We start from the raw sequence: 12,765 nt of genomic DNA on the forward strand, positions 1-12,765 counted from the left end.
ATTACATTCGTTTCAGAGTTCCTTGGTCCCATGACAGGGATGCTACTGAAATGTTTTTTTTTTTTTATTGCAAATGAATACATTAATACATACAAAACAAAAATCAAATCCAATTTATAGAGGTGGGTCTTCCCTTGGGAACATGACATAGGGGCTAATGCAAAAAAAATAAAATATTATTATATATTTTTTTTGGGAATCGGGTATTTTCACTTGTGAAGGCACTGAAATACTAAAAAGAGACATTTGGCTTGTGTTTGAATACATTAGGTCTTCATATTAGCATTTCTTTCAGCAGAAGAATAGTAATAGACTTGCAGTACAACAAGTGCTTTACACTGGTGCTCCGGCCCTGCTATAGACCTAATGATATTGGCAATTATGATTTAATACTGGTAAGGAAGCTATATATATATATATATATATATATATATATACACTCAGAGTTTCCACACATATTTTACAAACATGACAACATTGAATACATAAACACAAGCCCACTTTAACTATCATACACAAAATGAGAGCATGTAGCTAATACATAGTATTACATACATTTGTTTGCTCAATTATTTACAAATAATACTAATCTGTTTTACAAACTTACTAAATAGTTGATGTGCTGTACGTCTAGGTGAACACTCAAGACTTGTGAGCTGATGGAGCTTAGTGGTTTGCTTGGCTCTGTGTGGAGGTCAGGTTCAGGTAGCCCATCTCTGCTGATCGACTCAGAGACCCAGAGGTGTAACAGTGATGGAAAGAGGACGCATCTGTCTGCTTGGTGGCACCGCTCTGTGTGCTGTCCAGTAATCCCTGAATTTCTGACGGGACACTAAGGACACAAAGTGCGCAAACATTCTATAGTGTTTTATTTTTGCAGACAAATGCATTTTGATCAAATTCTGACACACAAACACACACACCTACCTTGACATCTGCAGAGGGAGAGATGTGGAAATCTGCTGGTGATTTACCATTTTGTTCAGTTTCTAATCCAATTTAAAAAAAAAAAAAAAAAAGTTCAAGTTTAAATGTTACATTTGTAATGTATACTTTTTAAAAATAATATTAGTTTTGCTATTGTGTGTGGTGGTCCCAGCATGACTCACATTGTATACACAAAGATAAGCAGATTTGTTAATGGGACCAGTACCTGAGCAAAGTGAAGTGACTGCATGTTCTGCAGTCTGCGTTGCAGGACTGCCAGCTGATTGGACATGTGGAATATTTTGTTTCCTAGTTTCTTGTTTTCCATTTCCAAGAAATCCACCCTTAAATCAAAACAAACACTACATGAGAACACAGTCAGAGGAACTACTTTTTGTTTGTGCTGACTCAGCACTTCGCACAATGGATGTTTGTGTGTCTGTGTGTGTGTGTGTGCGTTTTCAGTACCTGCATTGGGACAAAGAAGCTGTCAGATGACTGTCTTTCTTGTTGCTGTCTGTCTCACTTAACTGTTGTAGAAGCTTCCTCTTTTCAAAGAGAAGCTTTTCATTTTCCACACCTATGCTCATAATAAGTTCCTTCTTCTGGTGCATACAAAAAGAAAAAAAACAGTCACTATATATAAAGGCTCAGAGTGTAGGACTAATTTATTTAAAAATGCAGTCACATCGCACCTTTATCTGTCATGTGCATGCAAAACTAGATATGAACATAGTGGCACATCACACACAATAGGGCACTGTTGTTGTGCCACAACAAAACACCAGCTATGTTTCACAAATGAGAAACAACTCTGTAATGTCGGCGGGGGGGGCTGGTGAAATAAAAGCAGTATGCAAGCCACCGTTAGCCTCTGGCAACACTGCTGCTGGCTCTTATTGTGGAAGTATTAATGTAGACATTGTTGCAATGATCCAGGTAGATTGATACATACTTTATTGATCCCTGAGGAGGAATTCAGGTCCACATCAACATGTTTGATATTACCTGCGACAGCCCTAAATAGTCTGTAAAAGTTTTAGACTGGATCTGTAAACTCCTCACATTATGAGGTATTTTGGGCACGAGCAAGGTCTGAGATCATTTTAGGACAAACTGCCTCAAAACTGTAAGGGTGCACAGGACAAAGCTGTGGGTTTACCTTCGCTAATGAATGTGAAGACAAAGACAATTCTCTCTCCAGATTTTGTATCTTCTCATCACGCCACGTGGTTTCATCGTCAAGTTTCTGTTTGGCTCGACATAGTTTTGCCTTCTGTTTTTCCTTCATCACATGGTATTTACTGTAAGCAGCAAATAAGCAGCTGATGTCACTGTTGTTCTACACACTTTATATTATTAACACATTTTATTAGAAATAATTAAAATTACTGTCTGTACTGTATTAACGCGTCTGCTACCTTCGCTCTTTGTCGAGACATTTAAGGGTTTCACAGATCTCCATCTTAAGTACCTCACATTCATCCTGGGTGGTGGTCATCTCTTCTGGACCATTAGGACACTCCTGCTGTTCAAAATGAAAACGGCAAAATGAACAAAAACGTGTCAGTGTTAAGTATGATGCAACCCAATCTGACACATTCAAATTCATTTACAAACATTTTCCCCACATAAAACTGTCTCTAAATACTGTGGGGTGTACAAGAAATGACCTTATGTGTCAGCTGTGTCTGCAGCTCTTTGTCCTCAGTGATGGAGGAGTCTTCAAGCTGAGACTGAGTGACTTCACAGAGCTGTAAATCTGCTTTGGTTTGTTTCCACAGCCTTTTAAAACAAAGACATTTAACGTTCAGTACACAATCTTCCCGAGCGGTGTGCACAGAAAGCTTAGGTGTAAAATATCCTACGTGTCATCCTGAAGGTTGTTTTCCTTGGTGCAGATTTCAGTTCTATTGTTATCCTGAGAATGCTCCAGCTGCTGCTGAAGAGACTCAATCTGAAATACAGAAAAGACATTTTTAGCATAATGTGCATTTGTCTTTGATATTCTGTTAATATACAGACTTGCTTCTGACTCCTTCTCTAAAAGGCTCTTCATGTGAGCATTAGTAAGTTGTGTCATGTTATCTTTGCTTTCATACTGCTGCTTATATTTGAGTTTATTTTTACACAATTCAATACCGTTACATAACATGTGGTTGCATATGAATTTATTTCTTTAGTTAAGGGTGATAGAGCAGCGTTTCCCTCGGCCTTTGGTGGATGCTCAAACATGTAAGATGATCGTTTCCCTTTGTTCTTTTAAGCTGGTGTGGAATGCATCGCAGTATATAATTATGTATTTCCTTTGTCCAGTTCAGTCATTCACCCATCCATCCAAACACCCTTTGTGTCATCCTGCACCTATAGTCATTTCCAAGCACAGGGCCCACCAACACGATGCTTTTTATAGCTTAACATTCCATAACAATATGGGGAACTGGACTTCCAGTTGTTGTAAATACATGGTATCATAATTTGACTGCAGAATAGACAACCTCACTGGTGGATACTGAAAAAATGTCCTTCACCCAGTGTGAGTCACCAAATATAATCTAGTTTGTGTAATTTAATCTCACACTGCCTGGCTTCTGTTGAGTGGGAGTTCTAGAAATGACTGAACCTCGTCTCAAAAACATCAAAACAAAAAGTGTCTTGTCTCAAAGCAGTTTTAAATGGATTTGAAACAAAGCTGAGCTCCAGTATAGACTTCTGCATGCTGTGTTTGTATTGTGTATGTTGTCTATACATTGTATTGTGTATGTATGTGTATGTTTGTATTGTGTTTGTTTGTGTATCACTTACAATGTCCTCTTTTTCTAAAAGGCATCTTGTCTGTGCATCAAGGTTCTCCTGCAGGTTTCTGGAGGTCTGCTGACTCTGCACCAACTCTGCAGTTTGAGCCTGAAACAAAATGACAAAACAAGTTGAGACGTCACCAGCCACAAAAGGTGTGTCTTTTTATATAAAAGGTCTAATAGTGACATAGAAGAGAAGGAGTCGATACACACCAGGTGTACTGAGTCCTTCTCTTTTTGTCCACATTAAATGAAATGAAATTTTCTCAAAGTCAGAAGCAACAAACTGTATTTTGTCGTCAAGTCAAGTGAATGTGCTGCTGTTCACCAACAGAACAGAGATTACACAGGGTTATCTTCACAAAAGAGCTTTAACCAAGCGTATAAAGGCATCGATGATAGTTATTTTGACTTGAAACTTGCAGACACATACATAGGGCATATGAAACTTACACAAAACTTATAATTAATCCCCTAAGAAGTTCTTTTAAACTGGCATCACTGCTGCACGTTTCATGCAAAACATGGCCGTCACTTGACCACCCTACTTGCATAAGCTATTTGACTCTATATTCAAGTGTGGGTTACTTTGGCAAAGTCATTGGCCTCGTTTGCCTGAAGCTGCACAGAGAGGAGGTGCTGCTGCTGCTCCTTCAGGGCTGACTCCAGCTGCTCCACCTTCTCCTGCAGAGATCCACCCTGAGAAAAACGCATAAAAACCCCCATATGATCCAAAGAGTCCCAGACTGTTTCTGTAGCTGCTCTAGATTATTGCTAGATTAGACATTTCTTCAAAAATACATATATGAGGAAGCTATTTTTTAGAAAGTTCAAGTAAAATCAAGAAGTGACTGAAGGCATCACTGTCTTCACACTTTAGACCTCTGCAAAATAAAACAAAAAACCTACATTATTAATATTATTTGTTCAGTGCATCATTTGTCGGAAGGCTTTTTGGTCTTGATACTCCACTTTTCAACAACTTGAAAGTTTCAGCTCCTGAATACAAAACAAAGACTCTTACCTGAGCCCCCTCCCTGGTCTGTTTGGCCTGAACCTGTTGCTGCTGCTCTTGCAGGGCTGAATCCAGCTCCTCCACCTCCTCCTGCAGAGACACCACCTAAGACAAACACACACACTGTACATCAGTAGTCTCCAATAACTTTGAAGACTAACTATATATGTTATGTAAAGTTTTTATCAATTACTTTAACACTGCCAGGATTAGACTCATGAACATTTTAATGATACGAAAGACTGAGACTTACGCCCGAGACATGCAAAAATCCCTGTGCTACTGTAGGCCTAAGTGTAAATTTCATCACACACATCTAATGCCATCTCCCAAAAATGTGACTAGTGTTACTAGTGTTTTTGACTGTAAATATGCAGACAGAAATGTGTGGCATTGTCCTTTTTTTAAAATCAGACCGCATCTCTGGAAGTGTCAGTATGTCTGTTAAAGTATGAATGAGCCTCCTTTAGTCTGAACAGTACATACACAACATACACCAAGCAGGAAGTCCAGACATCAGAAGACTTCTGAGGACCTGCACAAGCTTTCAGCTGACATGGACACATACTTAAATGTAAGAAAGGAGTCTTACTGATTGCTGCAGAGAGCTTTTCTCAGCATCCAGGCAGCGAACCCTGTTCCTCAAGGCTCTGATCTCCAAGTCCAAACGATCATTCAGTTCTTTGGCCTTTCGTAGTTCCACCATTTCTTTTGAAATAAAGTCAGATCATTTCCTCACCACACTCACCACACACAGACTTCTCTTTCCTTTACACTTCCATCGATTTCAGGCTGTTCATTGAAAATAGCTTTGAATACACCCGATAAAAGCTCTCACCATATTTCTTCAGTTTTTCTACTTCCTGTCTGAGCTGCTCCACCTCCTGCTGTGCTGACTGCAGCTCAGGCTCTGCAAATTACACATGCTAGAATAATCTTGCTTTTACCGTACATACATATTAGACAAGTGCAAACATTAGGATGTGATTTACTTTTCTAGAAGTCAGGAAAAGGAACAGAGATAACAGAGATTGATGAGCTATTATGTAATGACCAGGAAAAATCACTCTAAGAATGGCATGCTCTTTGGTAATGGCTGACTGATTTTTCTCACCATAAGCTCTCTGGGTCAGATGAGCAGACTCCAGCTCATCAGTCAAGCGCCGGATCTCATTGTGGGCCATGGCCAGCCGTCGGGAGCCCTCCTCCAGGTCCCGCTCCAGACGGGAACACTCCTTCTCCAAACTACCTGACCGGCAAGCCGAATGTCTGGCCTCAGCCTTCAAAGATACACAACAGCTGAGTAAAAGACCAGTGCTTAAATGATCGACATGCTCTGAAAGGAACTGAACAGGGACAGGAAACTGAGCTACAATGTCCAGATACATGCGAGAACAGACAGAACACCTTGAGAAGTGCACTGGTTCAAGATGCATCAGTGGTGTAGTGTCTTGAATTTCTTCTGCCATGCAAGGTTACCTAGCATGTGCTGGTAACAGAGCTTAATAACACTGCAACAGAAAAACAGGTTGAAGTTAATGGGGTGCTACTGAACAAACGTTTTGTACAGGTAACATGCAAAAAGATTCTCAAATTTATATATTAAACAAAAACTAGTCGTGTCAAGATCAGTTCTGACTGACCTGAGTGCAGTTTTAGTGTTTGTTAGTACTGACTGGGATGCACGGATATTGCATACATACAGGAATAAACGTATGTTTGCTCTGTAAAGCCTTGTGGAGTCCAAATAGTTTTTTCCAAGCGCTCTGCCCATGACATGCCGCCCCCTTGTGGGTACACTGTGAAATAACATTGGATGACAAAGTGAGATACCATTAAATAAACTGATGAATCATACGAGTTTAAAACTACTAATACAATATGTGCCATGTAAGGGAACAAAACAGAGATCTCGCAGAGATTGACACTTTAAACATACTGGAGCATGCAAGTAAATCTTTTGACACAAAATTATCGATGTAGCGACATACTGTGGTTCATCCTTCGCAAAATGACCTCACTCTTCATACACTGGCAAAGGAAAATGTGATTCTTGTCTCTCACTATCACAGCAAACTGTCTCTCTGACCTGGTGTGTGTTGGTGTTCATCCTTTGTGCTTCTGCCCCCAGCAGGCTGGCTGTGTTTCCGTCTGCCGTCAGGTTGTCAGGATCAACACTCGTCTCAAGTAGGGAAGCCCTCTCCACCAGGAGGTAAGCCACCTGCTCACTGGGGCTGCTGTGGATCAACTCTGTGAGGCCCTGCTGGTACAGCATTTTAGCCACCTCACTTATCTGGGCATCTGTCATGATAAGGAAGGGAAAAAGCCAAGTTAATAGGAGAGTGTATTTTGGGTGTATAAAGTTTAATGATAGTAGTATAACATCTAAATAGGTTCTGATGAAAGGGGGAGCATGTTTCCTGTAAAATGAATAAATATTAAAACCTGTAAGTGGCATATCAAGGAAGAAAAACGACTAACCTTGGAGGGACACTAGGCGGTGCAGCTGCACCTGAAGCTGATCGTTCTCATTCTGAATCTCCTGAGCCAAAACATCTTTGTGTTCTGTAAAGATCCGAATCTGCTCCAGCGACTTGCGTACCTCAGAGACATAAAGAAATCCCTATTGCTAACAAACAAAGACCTTCTAAACCTCCAAAAATCTTTAGTAATTCAGCTGTAGTAACATACCTCGGCCATCTCTGCCAAGTGTTTTGAGCGGTGGATTTCCAGGTCCCTCGTCACATTGCTTAGACGGCTTCTTGTGTGCTGGAGGGCACGCCATAGCAAGCACAGCTGAGCCTCCTTAGTGGAGTCAGGGGCCAGTCCCTCCTGCCTGAACCATGTGGCAATCTGCTCCAGCTCCTGGTGGGCGCACACAATATAATAAACTTTGAACACATAAAACCTTTCACTGTTCCATGTTATTTATATTGTAAAGGTTACATGTGTTCCATTTAAAAAGCTGAGCACTTCTGAGTCTGAGCATTGCAGCATATCAACACTGCATGCCGATCAACAATCGAGTGAGATGCCTTTTCTTGACTTTGACAAAGAAAAAAAAACATTTGGACACATTTGTTGAACAGTTGTGTTTTTCTGTGGTGACAGCTGACAGTGCCAAAACGTTTGGATACGAAAACTGGATGGACGTTAACGTGTTAAATGACGAATACTGCATTTAACGGGATGTTTGAAGGTGATGATATTGTTGCATTTTAAGTCACAGGTTTTGGCTGATTTTTTTTTTTGGCTAGCTAGTAACTTTAGGACAGTTAAAAGTTCGGTACCTCTGCTTGTTCCATTTGTCCCGCAGCAAGGAAACAACTTTCGGTCGTGTCTTACACTCGCAATTTAGCTTTCATTTTGTTGATAAAAAAAAAATCCGACCCAGACTCCGAGCCTGAACGTAACTTCTCGCAGAAGTTAGTAAACCACTCAGCTGTTGTTTTGGCCGTTTCACTTCTTCTTGTTGTTGCTGTTTTACGACTCTTGGCATCCATCATAATGGTGCATTACCGCCACCTTCCGGTCTGGAGTGTGGCTAGAATAATTACAATCGACCATACATTCTACAGAAAATCCCTGACACCCACATTCAATATACCTTTCACTGAGTTCCTGAATTCCCAACTTTTACTCCTGACTTTTCTTACAAAAATTTTGTCAAGCCTTTTCCTGCCATTTTTAGTGTTCTGTTTGGCGCAAACTGCCTCGCAAAAAAATAACATGGCTTTTCCTAAAGACCTGTTTGCATATTCATCTATCCTTTCATCCCACTTACATGTGTTTGAATCCAAAGTAAGTTTACCTGAGTGACTGAAGGACTTCAGTATGTCCAGGAGGAACCTTAACATATATTAATTGTGCAGTTAATTCATATTTTTTAAAGCATTGCTTTGTTTTGTTTGCACTATGGACAGCTTTTTAGTCATAATTAATTAGATAAAGAAAGAAAAAAGAACTGCACACTATGTGATTCAAGTTTGTCCAAGGCTCCCAAAAGGCATCATGTGGGATCTTTAATAGCAGGAATATTTTATGGTCACTGCTCAACATCAGTACAAACCAAAATCTACTTCATGTACATACTTTAAGTTGTAAATTAAGCAATTATTTTATTGTTTTATATAATCAAAGGGTCAGTGGTTTACTCAAGTCCTGTGATAAGTGGTAAGTATGCATCTTTTTGGACACCACTACATCTGTTTGAGAGTTATAGAGAAGGTTTTACATGGATCAGACATAGCTTATATATAATAGAGTCATACTAAAAACCACCAGAGCAGGATTCATGTACAAATGAATATTCAATTCAATTCAGTTTTATTTTTATAGTGCATTTTACAATCAGAAATGGTCTTCACAGAAACCCAGAGCGTGAGACCCAGAGCCTGAACCCCCTTAAGAGCACTGTGGCAAGGAAAAACTCCCTTTAAGAGGAAGAAACCTTGAGCAGGACACTCTCTTAAGGAAGAACCTTCCTGCTACCAGTCGGCCGGGTGGAGGAGGAGAAGAAGAGGGAGACAGGACAGAGAGGATGAAGGAGAGAGAGAGGAACAAACATGCAGCAAACATGATACATTACAGAGAGCAAACATGACAAGCAAGATGAAACAGTGATTATATTATAATGGATAACTATATATATCGTCAGTCCATAAGTAGTAATAGTAAATTGATAGTAATCAAAGCAAAGATGAGTAGCAGGGGCTAATGAAGTCAATGAGCACAGGAGAGTTCAGGGGCCGGACTGCAGGTCAGCATGCAGGTCTGGAGACCTGCAAAGAGAGCGAGAGAGAGAGAGAGTGAGGCACAAAACTACGAGGAAGACAGTAAACACAGATTATGAGATGATATTACCAGTATGAGCCAGACTAAGGAGAGTAGAGGAAAGGTCAGAGGGTGAGGGGGAAACTGCTCAGTGGATCATGTTTGTGCCCCCTGACAACGTAGGCCTAGAGCAGAATAGCTGTGCTAAAAGTTAAGATTTTATCGGCCCTGTGACACCTGTTATACCTGTGGCTGAGGCGACTGTAACTATACCTACCAGCCCTACACACTATGTTTAAGGCTAACTATACGCCTTACTAAACAGAAAAGTTTTAAGTCTAGTCTTAAAGGTGGAGGCAGTGTCTGCCTCTTGGACCCAGATTGGTAACTGGTTCCATAGTAGCGGTGCCTGATAGCTAAAACTATATTGTCTCTGGAGAGTGTGTTGTGTCTTGGGTGGTCTGAGATTTACCGTCAAAACTGGGCAGTAATCAGCCCTTATTTCCTGCCTTTCAATCCCCTCACATAGGAAGTAGTGCAGCCACTTTTATGCCAAGCTGCACAGCTGCATGTGCATCACTGGCATGAAAGTCTACCGCCAGCCCACAGCGTTATGATTAACATGTTTTAGTCGTGTGATTATTTTCTAATGGACAACAGCTTATCGTATCATTTCAGAACAGACTGCATGTGTGCAGCACAGCTTTAGGGAGCATGTTCTGTGTTTATGTGGGTCTACAGGAATGTTATTTTTCAGAGTTGAGCTGGTTCTGACCACAGATTTGAGGGGGAGGGCCGGGCAGGGAAGGCTTGGAGGAAATGGGTGTTAAAGAACTCCTTCTAGATCTAACTCCACATTCCTCCTCCTCCTCTTCCTCCTCCTCTGTACCCTTCTCACCAAGTTTTGGAGCTAAGACGCCTGCAAGGAAAGAAGAGGAAAAGGAAAAATCAGACAGCTGCAACTAAAAAGAATCTGAAGATTTTAGCCTCCAAGTCTTTGGAACTATCTGGTAAGAATCTGTATTATATTATAATTACAGATGTGTTTTTTTATTCACATGAAGCTTTGATGAAACTAACATGTTGATTGAATGCTGATCATCTTCCGCTGTGATAAGCTCATGTTTTGTGTGGTCATTAGCTCCACCTGTGGCAGATATCCTTAAAAGTAGTATGTAATCACAGATGTCTGTTTGAATAGAAAATGTATTTTCCCTCTATGGGCAGAGCTGTATAGGAAAATGTGCAGACAGTGTAACTCCACCATGTATTATATGAAAGCTAACTGTTTAAATCCAGCATTTGGTTTCGACAGTGTCTTCTCGTTTTTACTTTAAACATACCACATTAAAAATAACTTAAAGTAATTTTCAGCAACTTGTAGTGAACTGAAACTAAACCAAATGTTACCTAATATATCATGACTTCCCCTTTTTTATGGTTGTGTCCTCACAGTGGATATATGACTCATAAAAAAGGACACAACTACGTGTTTGTTTAGAGGTTGCTGGGTGCTGATGTTTGAATGTATTCCTTAGAGACTGGACAGCCTCTGAAGATACATTGGCCCCCTGAGCCCCACCCTTTTTTCTGTCCGGCATGCTTGCGCCGTGATAAATGGGCAGAGATTGTCAGTGCAGATGCAGAGATGCAAAGAGCCAGGCAGAGAGAGAGTCCACTGTTGTGCTGTGGTGAACAACATTTTAGTCAAATTATTGATTGATTTAATTTTTTTTAATGTCACAGAATTATTTGTGCATAGACTACCAGGCTCTTCTTCGACTCTCAGGCAGCCATGGTCTTCCTGCTCGTTTTCCTCATCGTGCTGCATTTAGTCACCTTGGCCATGCTCCTCATTGCAACCCTAGAGAAGGTGAGATAAACTGCTGTAGTAGGTGTTAAACAGAATCAAACACACAAAATAGAGAAAATGCTGCACATCAACTCACTCACCGTGGTTTTGTCTCTCTGTGCGTCCTCCTTCCTTCCTTCCTGCAGTCCTGGTGGATATGGGCAGATTCTGAGATCTCCGACCTCTGGACTAACTGCTTCTATGATAATGCCACAAAAACCTGGTTGTGTGCTGCCACCAACGAAAGTGGTAACTCATCACAGTATTTGTCACAGGCTTGCGTGTATTTTTGCACTTCTCTGCGACCTAACAGTCTGTTCTTCCAGACTGGCTGCAGTCTGTCCAGGCCCTCATGGTCCTCGCCGTGGTCTTCTCCTCCATCTCTTTCCTGGTTTTTCTGGGTCAGCTGTTCACCATGTCCCGAGGAGGACTTTTCTACTTTACAGGCCTCTGTCAGGCTTTTGCAGGTGTTGTTGAACGTTTTTTCCCCAACACTTTGTAACACTGTCACACTTTTGCTTTCAAATACTTAGTGATCCATCCTGAACATTATGATCAGTTTCCCTAAGGTTCATTGATGATGAGCAGTATACTATTACCACCACAGACACCAGATACTTAGCAGCTCTAATTGCTTGCTCCAATGGCGTAAGAAGACACACGGTACATTTGTGGCAGCTAGACGAAATCAAAACATCCTCACTTTTGGTCAAAGTTTTTAGCAAAAAAATCATCAACTATCCAGCAACACTGGCACAGAACAGTGGTTTGGACTATATTATATTATATAAATATTATATTATAAATATGAATCCTCATTTTCCTGCAGGTTTTACAGACTTCGCTGCGTGCCTCATCTTTACCTTCCACAGAAAGGAGATCTTAAATGACACCAGAGATCTGAGCAAAGGACGCTTTGGCTACTGTTTCATCCTGGCGTGGCTGTGCGTCCCTCTCCTCCTTGTGAGCAGCGTCCTGTACGTCCACCTGCGCAAGAAGCAGTGAGCTAACAAACACAGAGCCAGTAGTGAAGAGTAAGAGTCAAACTCTCCCTTTAGAGGATACAGTTTTATTTTATTTTTCTGGCTCAGTATCCACCCAGCTTTTGTATCTGCATGGTATGTGGGACTCGTCATCGTGGTGGAATGTCTGTCACACAAGGTCAGGATGTTACAACTTCTCAGTCATGCTTATATCAATACATTACATGAAGGATTTATGCTTTGTGTGTTTAATATAGTTTTAATGTAATGTTTTGTATCTGTTTGGTTATTAAAAAGAAATGCAGTCATGTTTTTGTCGGCAGTGTCCTGACATGTGTCAGCTGTACTAAACAGCGTTCCTGTGTTTTAAAGTGTGTCAACCCTGCTTTTGGTTTTTCATGAAGTGCAGGTGCAACT

At 40.8% G+C, this 12,765-nt stretch overlaps 2 protein-coding genes across 3 annotated transcripts; one reads left to right on the plus strand and one right to left on the minus strand.

The window, feature by feature from the left end:
* Positions 1-126: 126 nt before the first annotated feature.
* On the minus strand, positions 127-8,197 carry LOC114435511 (coiled-coil domain-containing protein 30). 2 transcript variants are annotated; one of them, XM_028405209.1, is made up of 19 exons: positions 8,031-8,197; positions 7,432-7,605; positions 7,222-7,342; positions 6,830-7,041; positions 6,444-6,539; positions 5,855-6,020; positions 5,579-5,650; positions 5,333-5,448; positions 4,750-4,845; positions 4,314-4,424; positions 3,733-3,831; positions 2,796-2,884; positions 2,601-2,712; positions 2,349-2,452; positions 2,090-2,231; positions 1,396-1,532; positions 1,154-1,271; positions 928-989; positions 127-832 (listed from the first exon to the last, which is right to left on the minus strand). In XM_028405209.1, the coding sequence occupies exons 1-19, from the start codon at positions 8,043-8,045 to the stop codon at positions 667-669; spliced, it is 2,208 nt and encodes a 735-aa protein (XP_028261010.1). In that variant the 5' UTR covers positions 8,046-8,197; the 3' UTR covers positions 127-666. The 2 variants fall into 2 exon arrangements, with proteins under 2 accessions (XP_028261010.1, XP_028261011.1); XM_028405210.1 differs by lacking the exon at positions 5,579-5,650.
* Positions 8,198-10,387: 2,190 nt separating this feature from the next.
* On the plus strand, positions 10,388-12,656 carry emp3a (epithelial membrane protein 3a (MAM blood group)). The gene is made up of 5 exons (XM_028407040.1): positions 10,388-10,523; positions 11,260-11,386; positions 11,512-11,614; positions 11,692-11,832; positions 12,195-12,656. Exons 2-5 carry the CDS (start codon positions 11,309-11,311, stop codon positions 12,368-12,370), a joined length of 498 nt encoding a protein of 165 aa, XP_028262841.1. The 5' UTR covers positions 10,388-10,523; positions 11,260-11,308; the 3' UTR covers positions 12,371-12,656.
* Positions 12,657-12,765: the final 109 nt, after the last annotated feature.

The sequence above is a fragment of the Parambassis ranga genome, chromosome 5, assembly GCF_900634625.1.
Source record: "Parambassis ranga chromosome 5, fParRan2.1, whole genome shotgun sequence".
Classification (NCBI taxonomy): Eukaryota; Metazoa; Chordata; class Actinopteri; family Ambassidae; genus Parambassis; species Parambassis ranga.